The sequence below is a fragment of the Dreissena polymorpha genome, chromosome 13 (genome assembly GCF_020536995.1).
Source record: "Dreissena polymorpha isolate Duluth1 chromosome 13, UMN_Dpol_1.0, whole genome shotgun sequence".
In the NCBI taxonomy this organism is placed as follows: domain Eukaryota; kingdom Metazoa; phylum Mollusca; class Bivalvia; order Myida; family Dreissenidae; genus Dreissena; species Dreissena polymorpha.
The window spans coordinates 4985489-5008466 of NC_068367.1; the positions used below are offsets into that span (position 1 = coordinate 4985489).

The 22978-nt window shown below is 34.3% G+C and overlaps 1 protein-coding gene across 5 annotated transcripts; it reads left to right on the forward strand.

Annotated features, from left to right (window-relative positions):
- The first annotated feature begins 40 nt into the window (after nt 1-40).
- Nucleotides 41-11904, forward strand: LOC127855751 (uncharacterized). Of its 5 annotated transcripts, none has more exons than XM_052391558.1 (4): nt 41-1927; nt 4721-5340; nt 9813-10757; nt 11106-11904. In XM_052391558.1, the coding sequence occupies exons 1-4, from the start codon at nt 135-137 to the stop codon at nt 11561-11563; spliced, it is 3816 nt and encodes a 1271-aa protein (XP_052247518.1). In that variant the 5' UTR covers nt 41-134; the 3' UTR covers nt 11564-11904. The 5 variants fall into 5 exon arrangements, with proteins under 5 accessions (XP_052247518.1, XP_052247516.1, XP_052247517.1 ...); XM_052391556.1 differs by lacking the exon at nt 41-1927 and adding an exon at nt 1956-2861 and having other exon boundaries at nt 4458-5340; XM_052391557.1 differs by lacking the exon at nt 41-1927 and adding an exon at nt 1956-2849 and having other exon boundaries at nt 4446-5340.
- Nucleotides 11905-22978: the final 11074 nt, after the last annotated feature.

A 22978-nucleotide genomic window follows, 5' to 3' on the forward strand; every position in this document is an offset into this window, starting at 1 on the left:
CACAAGTTTCATTTCTACATGAAACAATCCAAGAATTCTTTGCTGCTTCTCATATTGCTAATTTACCTGAGGACACAATTACGAATATATTTTGCAAAAGTAATTGTAATGTGCTTGAAATCAGCCAAGTAATCATGTATCTCAGTGGACTGAAGTGTGAGGTAGCTAATAAAGTAATGCAATATCTGACAGAAGACGTCTTCAACGACGTTAACACAGGACTTGACAGGTTGATAACTGGATCCGATGACCCAGACACGACATTAACATTTCAGAAAACCGTCGTTAACCCGAAACCGAAATTGAATTCGAAAATCGGTATTAACCTGTTATCCGAATTGCGTTGTCTGGTAGTATCTTTATCAATGCAGGACATCATGATAAGCTGTTATCACGAGGCTAAAGTTAGCAGACAAAAACATATTCGTCTGAAGATGAGTGATTTCACATTTCATGCATACCTAAGCAAAAAGGAAAACGATGATTTGTTGCAAATCTTAATGATGAACACGTCCCATGTACGCACACTCTTGTTAGAACGCAATGCACTACACGAACATGTAATAATTACAGTCCTTCAACAGTCAAAACATTGCATAGAACGCTTGAAGACGCCAGGATCTCGTGGAATTATATCCGCATTACATACTCTGAACTTAAAACAATTGACTTTAATCGGAAAGAACGATATGTCACTGTTTTCCTGGATGCTGCCATCCCTGGGTAACCTAACGTTTTTGAGGATAGAAGAATCTGATTTTTGCGAAGATATTTTTCCGCCTTCCAATATGCAATATATATGTTTGCTTAAAAGTAGATGTTCTGCTGAGTTTGTTGGGCGGCTACTTGTGCATTTGTCCCAAATAAGCCACCCCGTCCGTTGTAATCTGGGCGAAATATATACCACAGAAGAAACTGATTTTCATATTGCCAAGCTACTACCACGCATTGTATCATGTGACATGTCTAAACTGCATCTATGCCTTGGGCAGGGCGCGGCCGAGTTATATGAACTATTAAAAGCGACAAATTTGGGAAAAATTCAGTTCGAAACGGCTGATGGATTTTTATTAGCATCGGAACGTCTTCACACACTTAATAAAGTAGACGATATAGGCTTAAGTGGAACCTACATTCGTACCTTGAATGTTAGGTTACCTACAATGTTACAGCGTGTTGCTTTGTTAGATTGCAAAATATCCCTTGAATGGCTGTGCAGTTTATTGATCACACTCTCTTCATTAGATCATCATGTCGAGTGTGAGCTGTGGGATGTTGTATTGCAGTCAAGTGATGAAACCTGTGAAGACGAATCACATACACGTGTATCGGAGCTGAGATCTAAAATACTGTCATATAACATGTCCAATATTGAGATTCTAGTGGACAAGGTCAGTAAGGAACTGATTGAAATATTACGTGATACAAGTATAGGGATCCTTCACCTGCCAACGGCTGATAGTGCCTCGTTAGCATCCGAGATTCTTCACACGCTCAACAAGCTAACAGAGCTTTATTTGAGGGGGACCTATACGGGTCGTTGTGATCTCAAGATGCCTGCTTCATTGCAGTGCATTAGTCTGAAGAGTGTCGAATGTTCATCTGAGTGGCTGTGCAGCTTGTGGATTACGCTGTCTTCATTAGATCATCATGTCGAGTGTGAGCTGTGGGATGTTGTATTGAAATCAAATGAAGAAGCCAGTGGAAATGAATCACATTCATATTTATTAGACTTGCGATCTGAATTACTGGCACATGACATGTCCAATATTAAGATATTAGTGAAAACTGGCAGTAAGGAACTGTTTGAAATATTACGTGATACAAGTATAGGGATCCTAAACCTGAGAACGGCTGAGAGTGCCTCATTAGCATCCGAGATTCTTCACACGCTCAACAAGCTAACAAAGCTTTATTTGTGGGGGACCTATACGGGTCGTTGTGATCTCAAGATGCCTGCTTCATTGCGGTGTATTAGTCTGAAGTGTGTCGAATGTTCATCTGAGTGGCTGTGCAGCTTGTGGATTACGCTGTCTTCATTAGATCATCATGTCAAGTGTGAGCTGTGGGATGTTGTATTGAAATCAAATGAAGAAGCCAGTGGAAATGAATCACATTCATATTTATTAGACTTGCGATCTGAATTACTGGCACATGACATGTCCGATATTAAGATATTAGTGAAAACTGGCAGTAAGGAACTGTTTGAAATATTACGCGATACAAGTATAGGGATCCTTAACCTACTAACGGCTGATAGTGCCTCATTAGCATCCGAGATTATTCACACGCTCAACAAGCTAACAAAGCTTTATTTGAGGGGGACATATACGGGTCGTTGTGATCTCAAGATGCCTGCTTCATTGCAGTGTATTAGTCTGCAGAGAGTCGAATGTTCATCCGAGTGGCTGTGCAGCTTGTGGATGTCGCTGACTTCATTAGATCATCAGGTCAAGTGTAAGCTGTGGGATGTTGTATTGAAGTCAAATGAAGAAGCCCGTGGAAACGTATCACATTCATATTTATTAGACTTGCGATCTGAATTACTGGCACATGACATGTCCAATATTGAGATATTCGTGAAAACTGGCAGTGAGGAACTGTTTGAAATATTACGTGATACAAGTATAGGGATCCTTAAACTGCCAACGGCTGATAGTGCCTCGTTAGTATCCGAGATTCTTCACACGCTCAACAAGCTAACAAAGCTTTATTTGAGGGGGACCTATACGGGTCGTTGTGATCTCAAGATGCCTGCTTCATTGCGGTGTATTAGTCTGCAGAGTGTCGAATGTTCATCTGAGTGGCTGTGCAGCTTGTGGATCACGCTGTCTTCATTAGATCATCAGGTCAAGTGTGAGCTGTGGGATGTTGTATTGAAATCAAATGAAGAAGCCAGTGGAAACGAATCACATTCATATTTATTAGACTTGCGATTTAAATTACTGGCACATGACATGTCCAATATTAAGATATTTGTAAAAACTGGCAGTAAGGAACTGTTTGAAATATTACGTGATACAAGTATGGGGATCCTTAACCTGCCAACGGCTGAGAGTGCCTCATTAGCATCCGAGATTATTCACACGCTCAACAAGCTAACAAAGCTTTATTTGTGGGGGACCTATACGGGTCGTTGTGATCTCAAGATGCCTGCTTCATTGCAGTGTATTAGTCTGAAGAGTGTCGAATGTTCATCTGAGTGGCTGTGCAGCTTGTGGATTACGCTGTCTTCATTAGATCATCATGTCGAGTGTGAGCTGTGTGATGTTGTATTGAACTCAAATGAAGAAGCCCGTGGAAACGTATCACATTCATATTTATTAGACTTGCGATCTGAATTACTGGCACATGACATGTCCAATATTGAGATATTCGTAAAAACTGGCAGTGAGGAACTGTTTGAAATATTACGTTATACAAGTATAGGGATCCTTAACCTGCCAACGGCTGATAGTGCCTCGTTAGTATCCGAGATTCTTCACACGCTCGACAAGCTAACAAAGCTTTATTTGAGGGGGACCTATACGGGTCGTTGTGATCTCAAGATGCCTGCTTCATTGCGGTGTATTAGTCTGCAGAGTGTCGAATGTTCATCTGAGTGGCTGTGCAGCTTGTGGATCACGCTGTCTTCATTAGATCATCATGTCGAGTGTGAGCTGTGGGATGTTGTATTGAAGTCAAATGAAGAAGCCCGTGGAAACGTATCACATTCATATTTATTAGACTTGCGATCGGAATTACTGGCACATGACATGTCCAATATTGAGATATTCGTGAAAACTGGAAGTGAGGAACTGGATGAAATATTACGTGATACAAGTATAGGGATCCTTTACCTGCCAACGGCTGATAGTGCCTCGTTAGTATCCGAGATTCTTCACACGCTCAACAAGCTAACAAAGCTTTATTTGAGGGGGACCTATACGGGTCGTTGTGATCTCAAGATGCCTGCTTCATTGCGGTGTATTAGTCTGCAGAGTGTCGAATGTTCATCTGAGTGGCTGTGCAGCTTGTGGATCACGCTGTCTTCATTAGATCATCAGGTCAAGTGTGAGCTGTGGGATGTTGTATTGAAATCAAATGAAGAAGCCAGTGGAAATGAATCACATTCATATTTATTAGACTTGCGATCTGAATTACTGGCACATGACATGTCCAATATTAAGATATTAGTAAAAACTGGCAGTAAGGAACTGTTTGAAATATTACGTGATACAAGTATAGGGATCCTTAACCTGCCAACGGCTGAGAGTGCCTCATTAGCATCCGAGATTATTCACACGCTCAACAAGCTAACAAAGCTTTATTTGTGGGGGACCTATACGGGTCGTTGTGATCTCAAGATGCCTGCTTCATTGCAGTGTATTAGTCTGCAGAGTGTCGAATGTCCATCTGAGTGGCTGTGCAGCTTGTGGATGTCGCTCTCTTCATTAGATCATCAGGTCGAGTGTGACCTGTGGGATGTTGTATTGGAGTCAAATGAAGAAGCCAGTGGAAACGAATCACATTCATATTTATTAGACTTGCGATCTGAATTACTGGCACATGACATGTCCAATATTGAGATATTCGTGAAAACTGGCAGTAAGGAACTGTTTGAAATATTACGTGATACAAGTATAGGGATCCTTGACCTACTAACGGCTGATAGTGCCTCATTAGCATCCGATATTCTTCACACGCTCAACAAGCTAACAGAGCTTTATTTGAGGGGGACCTATACGGGTCGTTGTGATCTCAAGATGCCTGCTTCATTGCAGTGTATTAGTCTGCAGAGTGTCGAATGTTCATCTGAGTGGCTGTGCAGCTTGTGGATGTCGCTCTCTTCATTAGATCATCAGGTCGAGTGTGAGCTGCGGGATGTTGTATTGAAGTCAAATGAAGAAGCCATTGGAAACGAATTACATTCATATTTATTAGACTTGCGATCTGAATTACTGGCACATGACATGTCCAATATTAAGATATTAGTGACAACTGGCAGTGAGGAACTGTATTTAAGTGATTATCCTTCAGTAGTGAATGAGCACACAAAACCGGGCATACTGGAAAGTTACACCACTATGATATCAAACACAGAGGAAAGTTTGCGGGAAATGACAAAACAGTTAGACGGAGGGCAGCATGAAAAGAAAACGATCATGATCGACGGAACTACTACTCTTATATCAGACCTAGAGGCAAAAGTGGAGGCACTGACAGCACAAACAGACATGTTTAGAGATGTCATACAATCGAACGTGCGAGATGACAGTTTGACACTAGCGGACGTTGCAAAAATGGAAATCAGAGATTTCAAGACAAATAATGACGAAGATAAATATTCGCAAGGCAAAGGTAAGCATGCATACATATTCCGTTAATTGTTAAAACTGATCAACTCTCGTAGTAACTCATGCTGGCTACATACTATGCATAGTGTTTTTTTTTAACTATAATTTCACATATTATGTATTAAATTAGAAACGCATGCAGTTTCCTTTGTTCATATAGCATTTTCATCATACGAGGGATGTCCAAAACGTCGCAAAAGACCAATTGAAATAACAGTTCAAAAGTTTTATTTTTGCTTTCTTTATTATCGCCTGTATAATTTACGTGGGTCTTCGATACAATCGGTACATATGTAAAACTTAAAATTTACATAAATAATAACTCCGATATCCTTCCTGTGCCATTCACAAAAAAGGATGTTCCTGAAATCCTAATAAAATGTACATATTTTAACTCACACAATTGTTACCAATACAATATCTCGTGATAGTCGCCAGCTCTCTGAAAACGTCTCAGAAAATTAGCGAAATCAACAACGTTCTGGACACAAGCAAATAAAAATGGCAAGTGATGTTCAAACCTCGAAAAACCTCGAAAAAAAGCGTGACGCAGTTGCAAATACTTAATTGTTGTTCTGATTTCGGAATAATACCCGTCCAGTCATTAAAACAGATACGTTGCACAGAACAGTTTGAACACGTTCTGCAATCCCTTGTTTACAGGAGCAAGTTTTAAAAAACATTAATGACGTCTTCAACGCTCTCATTGAAAAGAATTTGACAAATACTGTGTTGCTAATTATCGTAAAGTCATGAGTGAAAATACATTTCAAGTTAGTCATGAACATTGATAAGAGAAGGGCGCTTGAAACTTTCTGTGACGGCGTAAATGATCATTGATGTATTTTGTGTAAATATTTTTAAATGATTTTCGTGCATGCGTATCTAATGGATATACTGTATAGATAAATACACCTTAAAGATTTGACATAAGCATTAGATTGATGCAAATAACATTTTACTGAAATAATTTGACCTCTGAATTTTGCCTTGTAAAATAGGTTTATAAATGTGATCCAGTATTCTTAATTCAATATGGATAAACAATGACAACCCATCTACTCTTATCAGGAGAAAACATCTATTTTTTATCCACTAGTGTTATACCAGAACACCAACTATATACATGCACTGTTTAAAACTTGGGTCAGCTTCTTGGAACGGTCAATCGAACTTATTAGGGGAATTATGGTTTGACCATTGGCTTAAACTTGAATGAAACAATGGGTAAATATTATGCCCAATTGATTGAAATACTCTCCCCAAAATCGTGATAAAGTTACTGACTTCAATTTAAAGATTTTAGTTAAACTTGTTTGAACTTTTTTTTCGATTCACGTTTATACCTGTTACAGTTTTGTAGAATTGAATCTTGTGTGTAAAAAGCACCTTCATTCGAGCATCATTTATATATAATTTTATATAATCTTAACATCATCTGATAATGTGCATCAACATCACCAATCATATTGTATTGGGACAAATAGCACGTAAATTGTCTTCGCTTCATCGTAGACAATCAAAATAGCTGCCTTTCTGCTAAACGTTACCAAAACTATAAGAAAATGTATCATCAGGTACACCATCTTATTTATTTCCGCATATTCTGTTCATATCTCCTGCAATTAATAAATGTTGTTTATATACATTCCAAATTTTATTGTATTAATAAGCTCAGCTTTTATGTATTTTCAATATAGTAACTTGATCCGTTTTTTGATATGTAAGAAATACAACATTCATATATTTAAAGTTCAGAAGCTTATTCACAATACAACACTACACAGATATACACTGTTTCAAATATGCGGTATATAAAAATCAGTTAAGCAAGACAACTTAAGAAATACACGTCTATTTTTCCTTGTTTCGAAAAGACACAGTTTTCATCTTTTTACATAATAACGAACAAACTTAGAAATGAATGAATGAACTTATTGCTGATAATAAATCCATGTTCCTTAGAATGCAACTAAAGACACATGTTCATCACAAATTAGTCTATACGCTTGTATAGTCTATTCACGTTCCATGATAAGATATTTATATCTTATTTCAAAACACAAATCATTATTTACTTGACCCTGGCCTGATTCTTAAGGGACATGACCACTGTCGTCCAAGTGCTACAGAGAGGAGCTGATTGGTGGGCGAGATGCTTATGTCGATATATAATTCGTATGATACACTGGGCGTGTCTGTGTGGTCACGTGATGATATATAATAAGCAGTTATACCTATGTTTACTATCTGCGTTGTAAACCCGTCACATGTATCCGATAATGATCCGTGTATCAAAACCGCATTCAGAGGAGTACACATAATTTCCTTTAGTAATTGGCTCGCCCGGCATTTAAAGATGCTTACGAATTCTCTCTGGGCAAGTATGGTGTGCAGAAACATTTGCTGTCAGTTCTTGGTTTCAACGCACAATCGCCTTTGGAAAGGACCATTTAATAGTCGTTGTATCAAGCCACAAAGAGCGTGATCAAATGTGCTTTATCAATAAATACCGTAAAATCGTCGATGTTTTCTTCGATAGTCATTGTCATATTCGTTAAGTGCAATTCTAATTTCGCTGCATGTTGACGGATCGTTGCATATTCGTGTGTAATACAATGAGTAAAAGTGAGTAAAAATCATATTAAATGTCATTAACTCTGGTAAAGAGTACGTCGATTTAATAAAAAAAGTGTATAGTTTATGTGTGTCAAACATCGAATCTCGAGCGACGATTGTGCTGGTAATTAAGGATGTGTGCGTGAATCACATTTGGAAATAATGTCTTTCATGTCTACGGTAAATTAGCCTTAAAACAAACGTTGGGCATAATTCGTCATTTAAATATTAAATTCATAGATCGCTCAACTCACGAAAATTAATGTCCCATGAATAATAATGATTTAACAGTATGTGGTAGACATCGAGTAGTAGCGTTAAATGTGGCATATGTCCCCTAACGTAAGGAAGGCTTTGTGTTGGACTGTTGGATTAAATGCCAATATGACTAATATCGCCACTATGTAATCACGTTTTTGCCATTACCAAATTCCCAATTATTTTTTTTTGTATTAATAAACCCCAAGGTATTGTGACCAAAATCGCATGACAAAATATATTGTATTTTCCTCGATATATTATTATTCGTCGCACGCTTTATCTTCAAAAAAGCATATCTCAAAGAAGTCATTTCTAGTAAGCGAAATGTCACTTTTGTAAAACTTTCGAGTTCCCGTTAATATTTTGCACTTGTATAAAGCGGGGGAGGGGTCGGTTGGATGGTCGGAAGGTCTGTCCGTAGACATATCGTTCTAAATGGGTATTATTAATACTTTCGGAGGAAAGAGAAACGCATGTAGATTTTAATTTAATCGTCAAATGTCAAGGTCACAGGGGCATGTAACAGTTAATTTCTGTACAATATATTGACACTGCTTTGAACAATTGAAAATAAAGAATATAATCAGAAGAGGAGTGCTTTACAATAATAAAAGTCACACTTTTGATGTGTTTGAGATCATTAATTCATGCGATTGTTATCATTTAAAACGTGTAGGAGGTTTCTTAAAACACGGTCGCATGTGTAGTGAGAGGCAAAAGTTGGGTTAATTAGGCATGCAACATCAAAGATAAGTTACTTTTTCTTAATGTCGGCAGTGAGATTTCAACACAACCATATACTTTCAATAAACGCTCCCCAAACGTTTTCATCTGTCAACGTAGTCCCCAGCGAAATATTGTGAAATTTTACAGACATATGTTCAATACAGGGTACAATCAGAAACGGCAAGGGTGCTATTGCTAATTGGCTTTTAAATTAGAAGCGAAAAGGACCTTTTCAGAAAAAGAAAATAATTTCAAATGCACAATTGAAGGAAACACAATAATTTAGTGGAATGTAAACTAGTACAACAACTTCATTTCGTAGAAATTGTGTGTTCTGGAAGTATGAGCATGAATACAGTTGTATTATTATGATTATCGCATGCCATTTAAACATGTCCTTTAATCATTATAGCGGATTTTATAAACATTATGACCGGCTTATTACATGTACATAGACATTTCTTTTTTTTAAATAGTGATAACTTAGCCGTTTATATTTCAAACAAAACTTAATCAGATAAAGATTGAAATAATTTTGCTTGAAAATAATTATTCAATGACACACCAAACATCTCCATTATATGATATGCTCTTATTTACCTTAACAATTTACATTACGTCATAGTGCTTCCCGCTTAATGTTTGCTTTAAAACAGGAATCAGCAGAGGCGCGTAGACATTTAATAATAAAAACTCCACAACCATTACACATACATTTTTTTGTAGGAGTAGTTAGATTTTATCTCAATTTCAGTGGTATATATGTCATGGCGTTTTCACATTTTGCAGACATATGTTTTCTGCATACGTATAGACAAATCGTAAATCCTGTTTTTATGAAATAATCTAGATTTTTTTTTTTACTTTTAGGTATACTGAAAACAAGACTTATGGATCTTAAACTTCGAGCTGTGTGTCAACAGTTTGGGCGAAAATCGAAAGAAATGAAATCTCTCTGTGATGATGTGTGCATAACAATAAGTGCAATAGAAGGCGTAAGTCATGTATATGCTGCATTCAAGGAATCTGATGAAATGGCTGTGGCGTTTGTTGTTACTGTTGGCAGCGGTGTTAAATTGTTCGAAATAGAAACATGTCTTGATGACCTTGCAATAGATTATGTTATTAAATGTGAAGAGTTTAAACACGATGGCAACGAAGATAATCACACTCAACAGAATGTACCCATACAAGAAGAAGCTATCATCATGTTGAGAGACTGTATTAAGGAGCATGCGGACCAATTATTTTCAGAACATCGTTATCTTAGTATTATTAAAGGATTCATCTATAAAGTTAATAACTCGAATCCAGGAAACAACGACCTGAACGAAGTACGCTTGGCCATGTACGTTCATGCCAAAGGTTATATTCCAATTGAAGAGGAGCCATTTACTAAGAAAATTGGTGGCATTGACATAAATGTTTGTGAAGGTGAATTTATACTACTTGGCAAGCACGCTGATGAAGTCCTCGACCATATTTCCATGGGTTGTCAGGTATCTCGTCATCAATCTGGTACACTCGGTCTATTCTTTGAACACGCTCACTATGGTCTTTGTGGGATAACCAGTGCTCATGTTCTGTTGACTGACATAGAATTACAACAATTAAAACAAAGAGGAAAAATCGTTGCAAGCGAGATACTTGAAGTATTTCAACCTAGTTCTCCCAACAAAATCGGTACAATTAAGGAGGTGATTTACAAAGAAGGAGACTCTTCAAATCGAGGACTTGAAATTGGGCTTATTGCAATAGAAACACGAACACCTATCCATGGCAAATTTCCTAAACCGAGAACGGGGGCAGATTTAGGTACTATTTATGTTATCGATTAATTTTTATCAGTAATCGACTTGATATTTCCTATAAGCCTTATAGCATATTGATTATGAAAAAGGCTGCTTTTGGAAATTATACTTCTCATAGATGTATGCAATTTAAACATCACGTTTCGTGATAAGCTGTCCATGAAATAAGAAGTAACGCTTGTGCAAAATGCATATGAACTTTGAGTTAGTAATAAAATACCCCGGGCATGTAAATAATAGTAATACAAAAAATGATAAAAACCCGTCAAATATGGCCTTAGTGAGCTTATATATTTTTATCTGTTCGACTGCGCACATTCATTACATTTGTTAATTATTTTGTGTGTTTTAGAACTGAAATATTCATCGGGAAGAGCAGATGAAATTCGCCAGAATAACCTCAGTTGCGTTAAGTTTGGCGTGGCAACTGGTTATACGAAAGGAACGATTGTGAACAAGTCATTACCAAATGCCATGAGATCTTTGCAATGGAACCTTAATAGTGGAACAGCAACAATTGCATTATATAACCAAGTGGAAATTCAGCCAATGTCTGGGTTTTTCGCAGTGTCTGGAGACTCAGGAGCCCCTGTGTTTGTGATTGATGGCGATGGAGAACTAGTGTGCGTTGGAATTGTTTCTGGGGGAATAAATCAGAGCCCAAATGTGATGGTGACGCCAATAGCAGCGATTCTAGAAGAATTCGGTATTTCTAAATTAAAATCTTTTACTCCCGACCTTGAACAAATGAAACAGAATATTGAACAAATTTATCAGTGGTTATTACAAACAAGAAATGAAACCAAATAAAATGTACACATCACTTTCAATTGTAATTAATATTGAAAGCGCTGTGCAGAATTTTTCATGACTATCAAGATTTAAAAAAAAACAAGTTGTGATGTCTTCATTGACAAGTTTCTAATAAAGATGTTTCTAATATGAATCATATTCTGCGTTTGGTCAAAGGTTTCGAGATTTATCAAATATTAAATAAGCAAAACTGTACATTTTTAAAACTCATTAACAACTTCACAAAAACACGAATACAAAATAGAACAATCTTTGTCAAAATGTCTGGAAATTATCAATTAAAAAATAATCGACAGTAGCGATCGCACATTCAAATGTATATAACAATACAAACAATATAATGGCCGAATAAATTCTTAAAGTGAGTATACACTTTCGCTTTTAATTTTAAGCATACGCTTACAGTCTTTATCTAGCTATACCTTATGTAGAGTCCTTATTTAATTCCTAAACATTGTTTTGAATTTGATATCCCGAGTTGCAGCACAAAACAAAGTTTATAAACAGATGATGCTCTGGCTTGAAAAGATTGTTATATTTATTAACTTATTTTATCAAACATGCATCAATGTTCAACTGATTTTGTGCAACTATAACACTATTTCAAATGTTTAATAAAATATTCCTAGATGTGCATCATCTGTTCTTTATTGAAAATATATTTCATAATCATCACAGATGTAAAGTGAATTAACTTGTTATATCAAAACTTTTTTACTTAAAATATCAGTCCATCAATATATATATATGCTATTTAATTTAAGTGTTTTACAAATAAACTCATCACGACATTTGCTGCATATACATTTTAATATTCATTTTGTTCAGTGTCTGTTTAAAGGTCTCTGAAAATATATGCACTTAAGTTGTTTGAAAACCAGATCATGTTTTTGTGACAGTTGATATGATTGAAACAATATTCTCATTTTGTAAACTGGTTGCCATTTTTCGGTCTACGAACAATGTTTTTATTAATGTTTTTATGTTCCTTAAAAACACAGAACAAGTCCATTTATATTTAAAGTCATTGTACATGTGTTTATTAATTTTCTTTAAATGACACACATAAGAATTAACAATTAATCTGGAACATTCATTTTGTTGACGGGTGATTGGTGTGAAGTTTGTGAATAATGTATGCATCGATAATCTCAATTTACAAAATGTTGTTCAAATAGTACGTGTGAAGTTTTAATTGTGTGACATCCGATTTTGAAAACTGGATTTTGTCATGTACACACATGCACATTACTTAATGTAACCAAATCCATTAACCCGTATATTATTATATTCAATCTAACAACGACCTTTTACTATGATGTGGTTGTGTTTAATACCCTATTTTAGTTTATTCTTCACCAAAGTATATTTTGGCTGACTTATGTTTTGTCCTAATCTTAACCTGTATATGTCAATTATTAGGACTGTATTGTTCTTGTAAAATTAATACTTGTATTGTTCAATATGTGTCTGATGTTCTTACGTTACTATGACGTCGTTACATATGCTTAATGAGTTAAGGCTGCATGCATGGTTATTTTAATTAAATAATCATTATTAAGGATGCATCAATTTTCCATCTGATGATATTTAATGATCTGTATAATAATCTGTTCCAATATGAATGAAATACATATTATGTCATGTTAAATAATAAATATCTGAAAACCAACACAGTACATTTATAAACCGTCTATGACTATTTTACACCTCAGTTTAATTAGACGCAATAAAAAAAATTCTACCATAATTTTATGTAGGCCAATAAGAAGGTTTTTTTCATGGACACTTATTGCTTTTTTGCATACTATGATTGAAATGTACATAATTTCACTGCTGTTCTTATATTATAGAAAAGTAACCATATTTTCCATTTTAACAATAAATATGCTAGTACTACTTTTTTGTTGTCTGTATATTCTTGACGTGTAGCCTGCTAATATGTTTTTTGTTAAGTGCAGATATAAATGTTATTGATATATGCAAAACATTAACGTTGATGAAAATGTTTGTATGTACCTCCGGTATTAGTAATTAGTTGATATTATGTTTATTGCAAAGTCTTATTACAAAGACTATACTTAATTAACATTATATTATTATCATTGTAAGGTTGCTTAATTATACAGGGAATGGTAAAACCAAACTGATTATTTGCAAGGTTTGTTTTTTAAATAAGAATGTATATGTATATGATTGCATTACAAACACATATATTTTATGCAGTGTCTTATAAGTATTATGATCATTTACGCAGTGTTTTTTTATATTCTTGTGGGTTATGTGTCTGGGTTATGTCTTGGCTATGTAACAACAGTTTTCATTGTTAAAACTCTTCTTACTTTCCATGCACGTTTTTTCTGCAGTGAGCACGTTTTACCGTACTTGTTTTTGCACGAATGAGCTTTAGAGAGTATTATCACGCTGTTCACGTAAACTATTAAAATGAAATGTATTTGCTAACTCCCCTAATATTATATTTACGCAAATTTCCTTATGTCAACATAAATAATTATTTAGCGTTTACTTTAATTAATATCAATCCGTTACCGGCCTTAATGGCCAGCTCACCGGGAAACACTCGCACTCTAGTCATGAATTATAATCAAAACGGGAGACAACCACACCCGAATCTTTAATGATTGAAAATAAATCACACGAATTAACCTTCCTGGGTGTGAAATCTAAATGTGCCTAAATTGCTTTTGTCCAAAGGGGTTATTTATAAGGGAACAAATTTATATTTTAAGCGAAAATGCCTCGTATTGAAGGGTCATTTATTTGCACTTTTCTTTTGCTGTTGCTGTTATTCTTATCGAACTATTAATGTTGCAGCTAGTCGACTTGACAATTTCTTGACTCGTTCAGACTTACTTTGTTATGAAACTATTGAGCGAAAAAGCACCATATTTTTACTAAATGTCCAATTTAATTAACACTACTATGCTGTAACCAACCGATTTTTTGATATTTCTCGTATGATGTTGTGTTGTTCCCTATAAAGCTCATTTTATTTTTGAACATGTCATTTTCCTTTCTAACCATTTTGTTAATGACATAATCACCAGTGGAGGCCAGTATATATTCAAACACTGAACACATTTTTATTGGTTCTAAGTCTATTCTTTATTCCTAAGAATCGGTTGGTGAATACGGGCCTAGGCCCTCAGAACGGTGCATTGGGTCTAATTCATCTTAATATAAGATCGATTCGCAACAAAATTGAATGCATCAAAGATAATTTACTAAACTTCGGCATAATGCATTTTACCGAAAACTATTTAACCGAGGTTATCACCGACGAGCAGATTCTAATTGATGATTTTAATCACTCATTATTTCGTAAGGAATTGCTGAGTCATTCAAGCGGCCTAATTGTCTATGTGGAACAATAATTAATATCAAGGCGTATGCTCGACCTTGCAAATCCCCATCTACACTCGGTTTGGCTAGACATTAAAATGCATAATTGTAATACTCTGATTTGCTGCTTTCACCGACCGCCGAATGCTGATGTTACTTATTGGAATGCTTTTGAAGTGATGATTGAGTCAAACCAGAACGTTATTATGCTTTGGGACATAAATGAAGACCAATTTAAACACAATTCTCGCCTCTTTCAATCAGTATTCCTGTATAATATGTAAAACGTTATCTCTCAAGCGACAAGGGTCACCGATAATACTGTTCAAGCACATTGTAGAGCCTATGTTTTATAAAAAGGCAAACCCGTGGACTTTCATATATCGGATAGTATTTGATTTGTAGTACTCATAATGTACTAAAATGTCAAGTACGCTTTGCAAATACATGTTTCAAATCTTGAACACAGGCTCGTTATTTTAAGCACATATAGTCAAATCAATTTTCATTTTCTTCTCAAAGAAAATACGTCTTTCATGCAACCGGACATTAAACAATAATATAATGTGCAAATGGTAACGCAGAAACATGGCAATGTCTTAACGAAATGACAACCATAAACAAGTGGCATTATTGATTTTTACAATGTATTTAACATGCAATGATGAGTTTCCGGGCCGTCCGAAGAATGCGAACGACCATTGCGTTGTTGTGGCAATTTAGGGCGTTATCGGGAAGCACCGAACTGACAAAAATATATTTATGGAAAATCGTACCATGGCTTATCCGAACATTCAGCGTCTGTTCCTTTGATGATTTGCATCCGAATGCCTCAGCATCCTCTCTGCTCCCAACATAACGTTCATTCGAAGGCCTAAAATAATCTTCTGTTATGATGAAGTATCAACGTACGTCTCGAGGCCCATTTTTGTTCCCAGGTTGATGTACCTTCAAAAGTCTAAGGGACCGTCCCGCTCCTAGGATAATGTCACAAGGCGCGTCTGAGGTCCGTTCTGTTCATTTACGTCATCCCTCCGAACGTCTCAGTGATCAATCTGATTTCATGATGACGTCAATTCTTTTATCTCAAGATCCACCCTTCTTACACGATGACGGCTCCGAAACTTACTCATGACTCAGTGTACTTAAAAGTTTGTTATTGCGCTATTTTGTTCCTGATACCGGATTGACATTTACTATTGTACCGTTATTATTTACACGTAATGCTATGCTGCATCGAAAGAATTTCGAAAGTCATACTTATTATACATAATATTTGACCAAAATAGGTATTTATTATCTTACAGCTATCTGCTGTAGACATGTAAAGTATAAAAAAAATCAGTTTCTATTACTTCATTGTTAACAGGAGCTGTTTGTAATAAATCATTGCCTGCCTTGATCAACATGTTGATCCTCATACTTATTGATGAAGAAACATAACACTACTGTACATATATTATCGATGTATATTTTGTCACCCTTTCAACAATTAAATATGAATAATACGCCTGATAAAATTAATGTCAAATAAAAAATATTTAATATATTGCGTAATAACATTTTCCAATTGTAAATTGTTTCGTACACATGTTCATTAATATCCTTTAACTTTGTGAAATATAATTGTTTTTGTATAGAAATTGTGCCTACTTTTTCGTTTAAACAATTGATATTATTATCTGTATGTGTTTTTGTTCATCTGGAGTTGTCATTATTTATCTGACGTATCTGATATACGTTAAACTACCGTTTATCATCTCACAACCGTTGACAATTGGAATATTCATGTACATTCATTGTAAATACAGTGTATACATTGTACATAAAATCTGCATCCCTCAATTTAAATAGTATGTGCACAACTTAAGAATTTGTTTATTATGATTCTTATCGTTCAAGTGAGTAAAAATGGTTTGGAATACAGTACACTTAAAACAGTACACTGTCTCTTAAGCAGTTGCTACCGTGGTTTTCTTTATCCGCATCTCGCCATACCATCTAGCATGCCCGAACGAAGAGCTTTGTTTATTAGACCCGTTAAAGCGCTATTATGAATGTAAGTAATACTGTATCATGTAAAACTAATTTAGAGTCAGTTTTATTGTAGGCGACCTTCTTTTTGTATTTAAGCTAAGCATTTTAGTTATGGATTAGTATGTACATATTACATTTATTCAGTTTGTTTCAGTTTGTTTTCATTCGTTGACATCAAATTAATGCATGTTGACTACTAGATATAAATTTAAAAACACATGTCCTTTAATATAGAACATATGTGTACGCACAGCTTATTTTGTGTACATATGCAATTGTTTTATTATTATTGTCTAGCTACAGGTGTCCATATAGTGTGCGCTATAATAATTGATTTAAAGTAAAATAATGCTATTGTAACATGATAAATAAAATAATCCAATATGCTATATGAACCGAAAGTTTATCTGACGTGCACCTGTATATATATATATATTAAATATCAGTTGTTGTTTTTTACTGTCCATAACTCATTTAGTTTTAATATTGTTTGTGTATATAGTATTTCGACTTTTATGACATGTATGTAATTTATTTTTCAATACCCGATGTCGATGTAGTGGATGTAGTGGATGTGCGCTTGACTTTGAAAAGTAATCGGACGAGTTTTCTTTATTTGTAGTAAGCTTATGCTACAATGATGGATAGCAACCATGTGAATCGTTTTGTATTTAAGAATTCTAATATATGTGCATGTATTTTTGTAAGTAATATATATTTTTTGTATAAATTAGTAATCTTTAAGGGGCCTTTCCACGTTTTGGTAAATTGACAAAATTAAAAAATGTTTCAGATTTTCAAATTTTCGTTGTTGTTATGATATTTGTGAGGAAACAGTAATACTGAACATTTATCATGCTCTTAAATATCCATGATATGCATCTTTTGACTATTTAAAACCATGACAATTATAAACCGTTGCAACGCGAAATGATTGAATAATTCAACGATTTCTGTTGTTGTCGTTATATTTTGTGATACTACGAGGATTGCTTATAAAAAGTATACAATACATCATCCATTGTATGAGCACTCAATGTTTACATTTATCAGAAAAGCATTAAAGGACAAACTTAAAAACATGTCAAAATCTGTGAAAAGGCTCCTTTATTGTTTGATACCTATGTTCAAGTATGTGCATGTTTATTACATTACGCCATATAGAACTACAACTTTAACACTGTTGAATAAAATCTGTATTCAAATGTCTACATGTACAATAGTAAACTCGTTTGTTCTCGTATATTACCGTTTAAATACAAATCTGTGTTTAACTTGTAAAGATCGTTGGTGTGATGTATTACTGGAAGGTTGCATGTACATACAATAATACACTTAAGAATGAGATCATTCTTAAATATTAAAGAATGCATACGATTTTCACGCATTTGTGTGCAGATAAAGGTACGGTCAATAATAAAATTCACCAATTCGCACAAATTATTTGCTATCTTACAAATATGTTTATTAGTATTTTAAAATTGTTTTTAAAACACATCATAGCGTATATTGTATCTAAGTGCGTTGACTAGGGCAAGACAGACAGGAAAGTTTGTGATATACAAAGATTGCATTTTATAGTAGTTTATTTCTCCGTCTTCAGTAAGATTAGTTTTATGTTAGTAATTTATAGAACACATAGTGATTTCAAAAGGTGTACACATACGTTTGTCCACATACAAACCTGTATTTTCATATGTTAGTTTAGCCCCTGACGGAAGTTCGTGTTGAAATCTCGTTTATATTTTAACATACATTTGTATGTTGCGCTATGTTCAACTGTTACATTATTGTTTTATTATGAAGTGTGGCTATGTAATGTTTGTCATGTGTGCTATATGTATATTATTTGTTTGTGCAACATGTGTATCGTAAGAATTTTAAAACATTGCCATATTATAGTCAATGTACCTACAAGGTAATATTATATTATTAAAGCGCTGTTTTATAGAAGTATTGGATGCATTAATATGCGTAATAATTCATCATCACATGCCTCGAAAAGGTATAAGAACTAAAATTCGTGTAATATATCAAACTTTCTATAATTACCGTCAATTAAACCGTTTTTCAAGGTTAGGCTTACAACTACAAAAATTCGGTTTAATACAAAATAGTCATAATTCGTGAAACTGGTATAAAAATGCGTTTATTTTTCTCGTTAATCCTTATTAATTACCTTAAAAGGAAAATGTTAATTATTAATGTAGCAATATCTACCAACTAAGTCTTTCCTACACAATATTTATGATCACATGAGTTAAATGTTTGAATGAATTTTCCCGATAATAATTGGGAAGAAAGAATGCGGATTTTTACTTTGGAAGGTCTGAGAATCCTGAATTGGTTGGTATTATTGTTTAAAGATTTAAAGATTTAAAGCGAGATTATACTATATTTATATGCGTTAAATTGTAATAAATTGATGAAAATATGTTACAATAACACAAAATAGGCACGAACAATTATACATTGAAGACCAATTTCATAAAATGCAGCAAAGACTAATTAGCGCCCCGAGCCGATTGTGACGAAGATATTTCGTACATATTTTCCTACTATAACCGAAGCGTTCGTCTTTTTATTATGATCGGAGTTAGTGTTCGTGTGTCGTATGAATATATATCGTTGCAGGTAATTAAAATGATCCGTAAAACTACATTTAATTCACAATGTACATGCATGATATACATGCTGGCAAATTCGACAGTACAGACATTTTCGATTGTAGAATTTAATATCTGGCTTATGTCGCATTTTTCGACACATGTTCTTATTAACTTTTAATTTAATTTATATTTAAATATATGTATAATAAGTTTTTACACATTTTATATAAATTCATAAATATTTGACAAAATCGTATAATCTCACTTTAAGGTAAAGAATACCCTAACAAATGACATATCTGAAAAAAAAAAACACATACATTGGATGAACTGGTTCAATATTAATTACATACTGTCTTGGCTTATACCTGTTTTAATTTCATATTTTCATTAAAACATACTTTATTGAGTTGTTAACTTTTCTACCGTTTTTTTTATAAACTTGTCTTTGAAAAACACTTTCTCATTGTTATGTGGAACTATTAATCATTATTTGTTAGAAAACAAAGTAATCTTTACAGTTATTAAAATATATTATTATTAATGGTGTTGTTATTAGTTTTTTTATGACTCAATTCTTTGTCAGGTTATGCCGTAAGTTGAACATTCGCCATGCGCTCATGTTGTGTTGCATGGTATAATTGAAAGGTCATTTGATATTTTACTATGGAATACTTATTAATGAATAAATATATAATCGAAATATAAATGTGTAATTTGTCATTCGTCCCTGTTCTTTTCCTTCAGATCACTATGTTGTCGTTAATCCTCCAACATAATTGTTTGGGCACAATTCATAGATTGATGCCATTTTTGTTCACCTGAGAGGGACCAATTTTCAATGTAACTACTGACAAATTTATAACTTCTCATTTATTTATTACTCATTCACTGATACCTTAAATTACAGCGAACGTTAATGTTCGAAATAATTCTACATATATGACAGTAATAACATATATCTATAGAATAGTATATGGCCAAAACTTACAAGTGTCCCTTTATCACGAGAAACATATATACACAAGCGATGTGTTTGTGAAACACTATGTCCCATATATTTGACATTGAAAGTGACCTTTACATTGAAGTTAGACCATTCAAAATGTGCAGCTCCATGAGATACACATGCATGCCAAATATTAAGTTGCTATCTTCAATATTGCAAAAGTGTACATTAAATGAGCGTTTTTGACCTATATATTTGACCATTGACCTTGAAGGATGACCTTACCCTTGACCTTTCACAACTCAAAATGTGCTATCAAATGTTGCTATCTTCAATATTGTAAAAGTTATGGCAAATGTTAAAAGTTTGCACAAACAAACAAACAAAGCAACAAGCCAACAAACCAACAGACAGGGCAAAAACCATATGTCCCCCACTATAGTGGTGGGGTACATACAAATATTAAGACGAGTTACAAATTACAATCCAGAAGTTTCTGTCACGATATACATGTAAATCATTACACATTCGATGGGCCTAAGTTGATATAACGACATACGCAGCGCTTAATACGCGTTAAAATCTCTATCAACATGTATTTAAGTGGTTAATATAAAATTTAATGTATCAGTTTTTATGCCCCCGGATCAAATGATCGGGGGTATATTGTTTTTTGCCTGTATGTCATTGTATGTGTGTCTGTCCCAAAACTTTAATCTTGCTCATAAAAAGAAAACTCTTCGGTCTATGTTCTTTAAAATTTACATGTGCATGCATCTCATTGAGATCTACAATCAAACATGGTTTGAGGTCACTGGGTCAAAGGTAAATGTCACTGTGACCTTAACATTCAAAACATAACCTTGTTTCTAAAATAGCTGCCGTGCGGCTTCAAAGCGCAGTAGGGGCATTGAGTTTTGCAAACACAGCTCTTGTTTGTATTGAGATATTTAGTGGTAATAATCAGTTAAACAATTTTCTTGTGAGATAAATACAATTGTTAACACGAATTCATTTGCTTCTTTCATAAAACACTTAGTGGTTAAATCGAGTAACCATGTCTCGTATAACAGACACAAATAAATGGACCGTGCTCTGTGAAAAAGGAGTTTAATGCATGTGCGTAAAGTGTCGTCCCAGATTAGCTTGTGCAGTCCACACAGGCTAATCAGTGACCACACATTCCGCCTAAACTAGATTTTTGCTAAGAGGAGATTTTCTTGAAATGAAAAATATCATTAAAGCGGAAAGTGTCGTCCCTAAGATTGCACAGGCTAATCCGGGACGACATTTTACGCACATGCATTAAACCCCTTTTTCACAGAGCGCGGTCCAAATAAGTAAGAGGAAATACGTATTTATCACAAGATACTTAGTCGTTGAGATGAGGAATAAGGTCTCTAGTATTCGCTTCACATCGTGTAAATAAATATAGTAAGTATATATCACATGATTCCCATTGATTAATACGAGCAAATTATTACCGTTTATGGCGTGTAACTAGTTCTTGTTGGGTTATAATAATTAAACAAATTGAAATATGTACCTTATTGTAAGTTAGAGTTGCTATATATTATTGTTCTGTTGATTAACGCACTGCAATAATAATTGGCGCTAATTGAGCACGCGTCCGCACGCCTAAATTACGTACTTGAAGTATACGCAAATACAATTGTATGAATCATTTACGCACAATTTTCGATTTGACCATGATTATTAGTTTAGTTTATTTAAGTCTCATCAGCATAATATACAATCACAACATACAATAAAACATAAGCATAACAAGATAAGTATTGATGCAAAGCATCAAAGGGCGTCGGGAATTTCAGTGTAAAAGGCACTCAATGAAGTTACATGGAACGATTTTTTTCTACTGTAAATATTAATATATTGGCCGATTATTTTAAACAAAATAGAAAAAGATACTGGTATAACCATTATCTATGATTTTATGTTATAACCCCCAAATAACCATTATCGATGATGTAGTGTTATAACCCCCAAATAACCATTATCTATGATTTTGTGTTGTAACACCCAAATATTTCATTGTTCATTTTATTTACATTGGTTTCCTTTTTTTACTGGCATCCGTGTGCAGTTTTCATTAATGGAACAGAACTGTGTATGTTTAAAAAAAATCTGCTTCATCTTGTAAGCGCAATTTCATATTTTTCTCAACTTCAAGGGGAGATGATTCTGAACTTATTCTTACGTTGCTCATTTAAGATAGGGGTTGAGTATTCATTGATATGAAGACACTAAAAGTTTTAATGTGTTTACGAACCCCCCCCCCACCCTCTCACAAATATATTTCATGGGCATAATAAAAACAAAAAATGGTTACAAGTACAATAAAACAGCATATTTATTTAAACTAAAATGTCTACATCAAAACAAAAAATTAACATAGAACACAAATAAAATAATTTGATTCTACTGGGGCTCGAA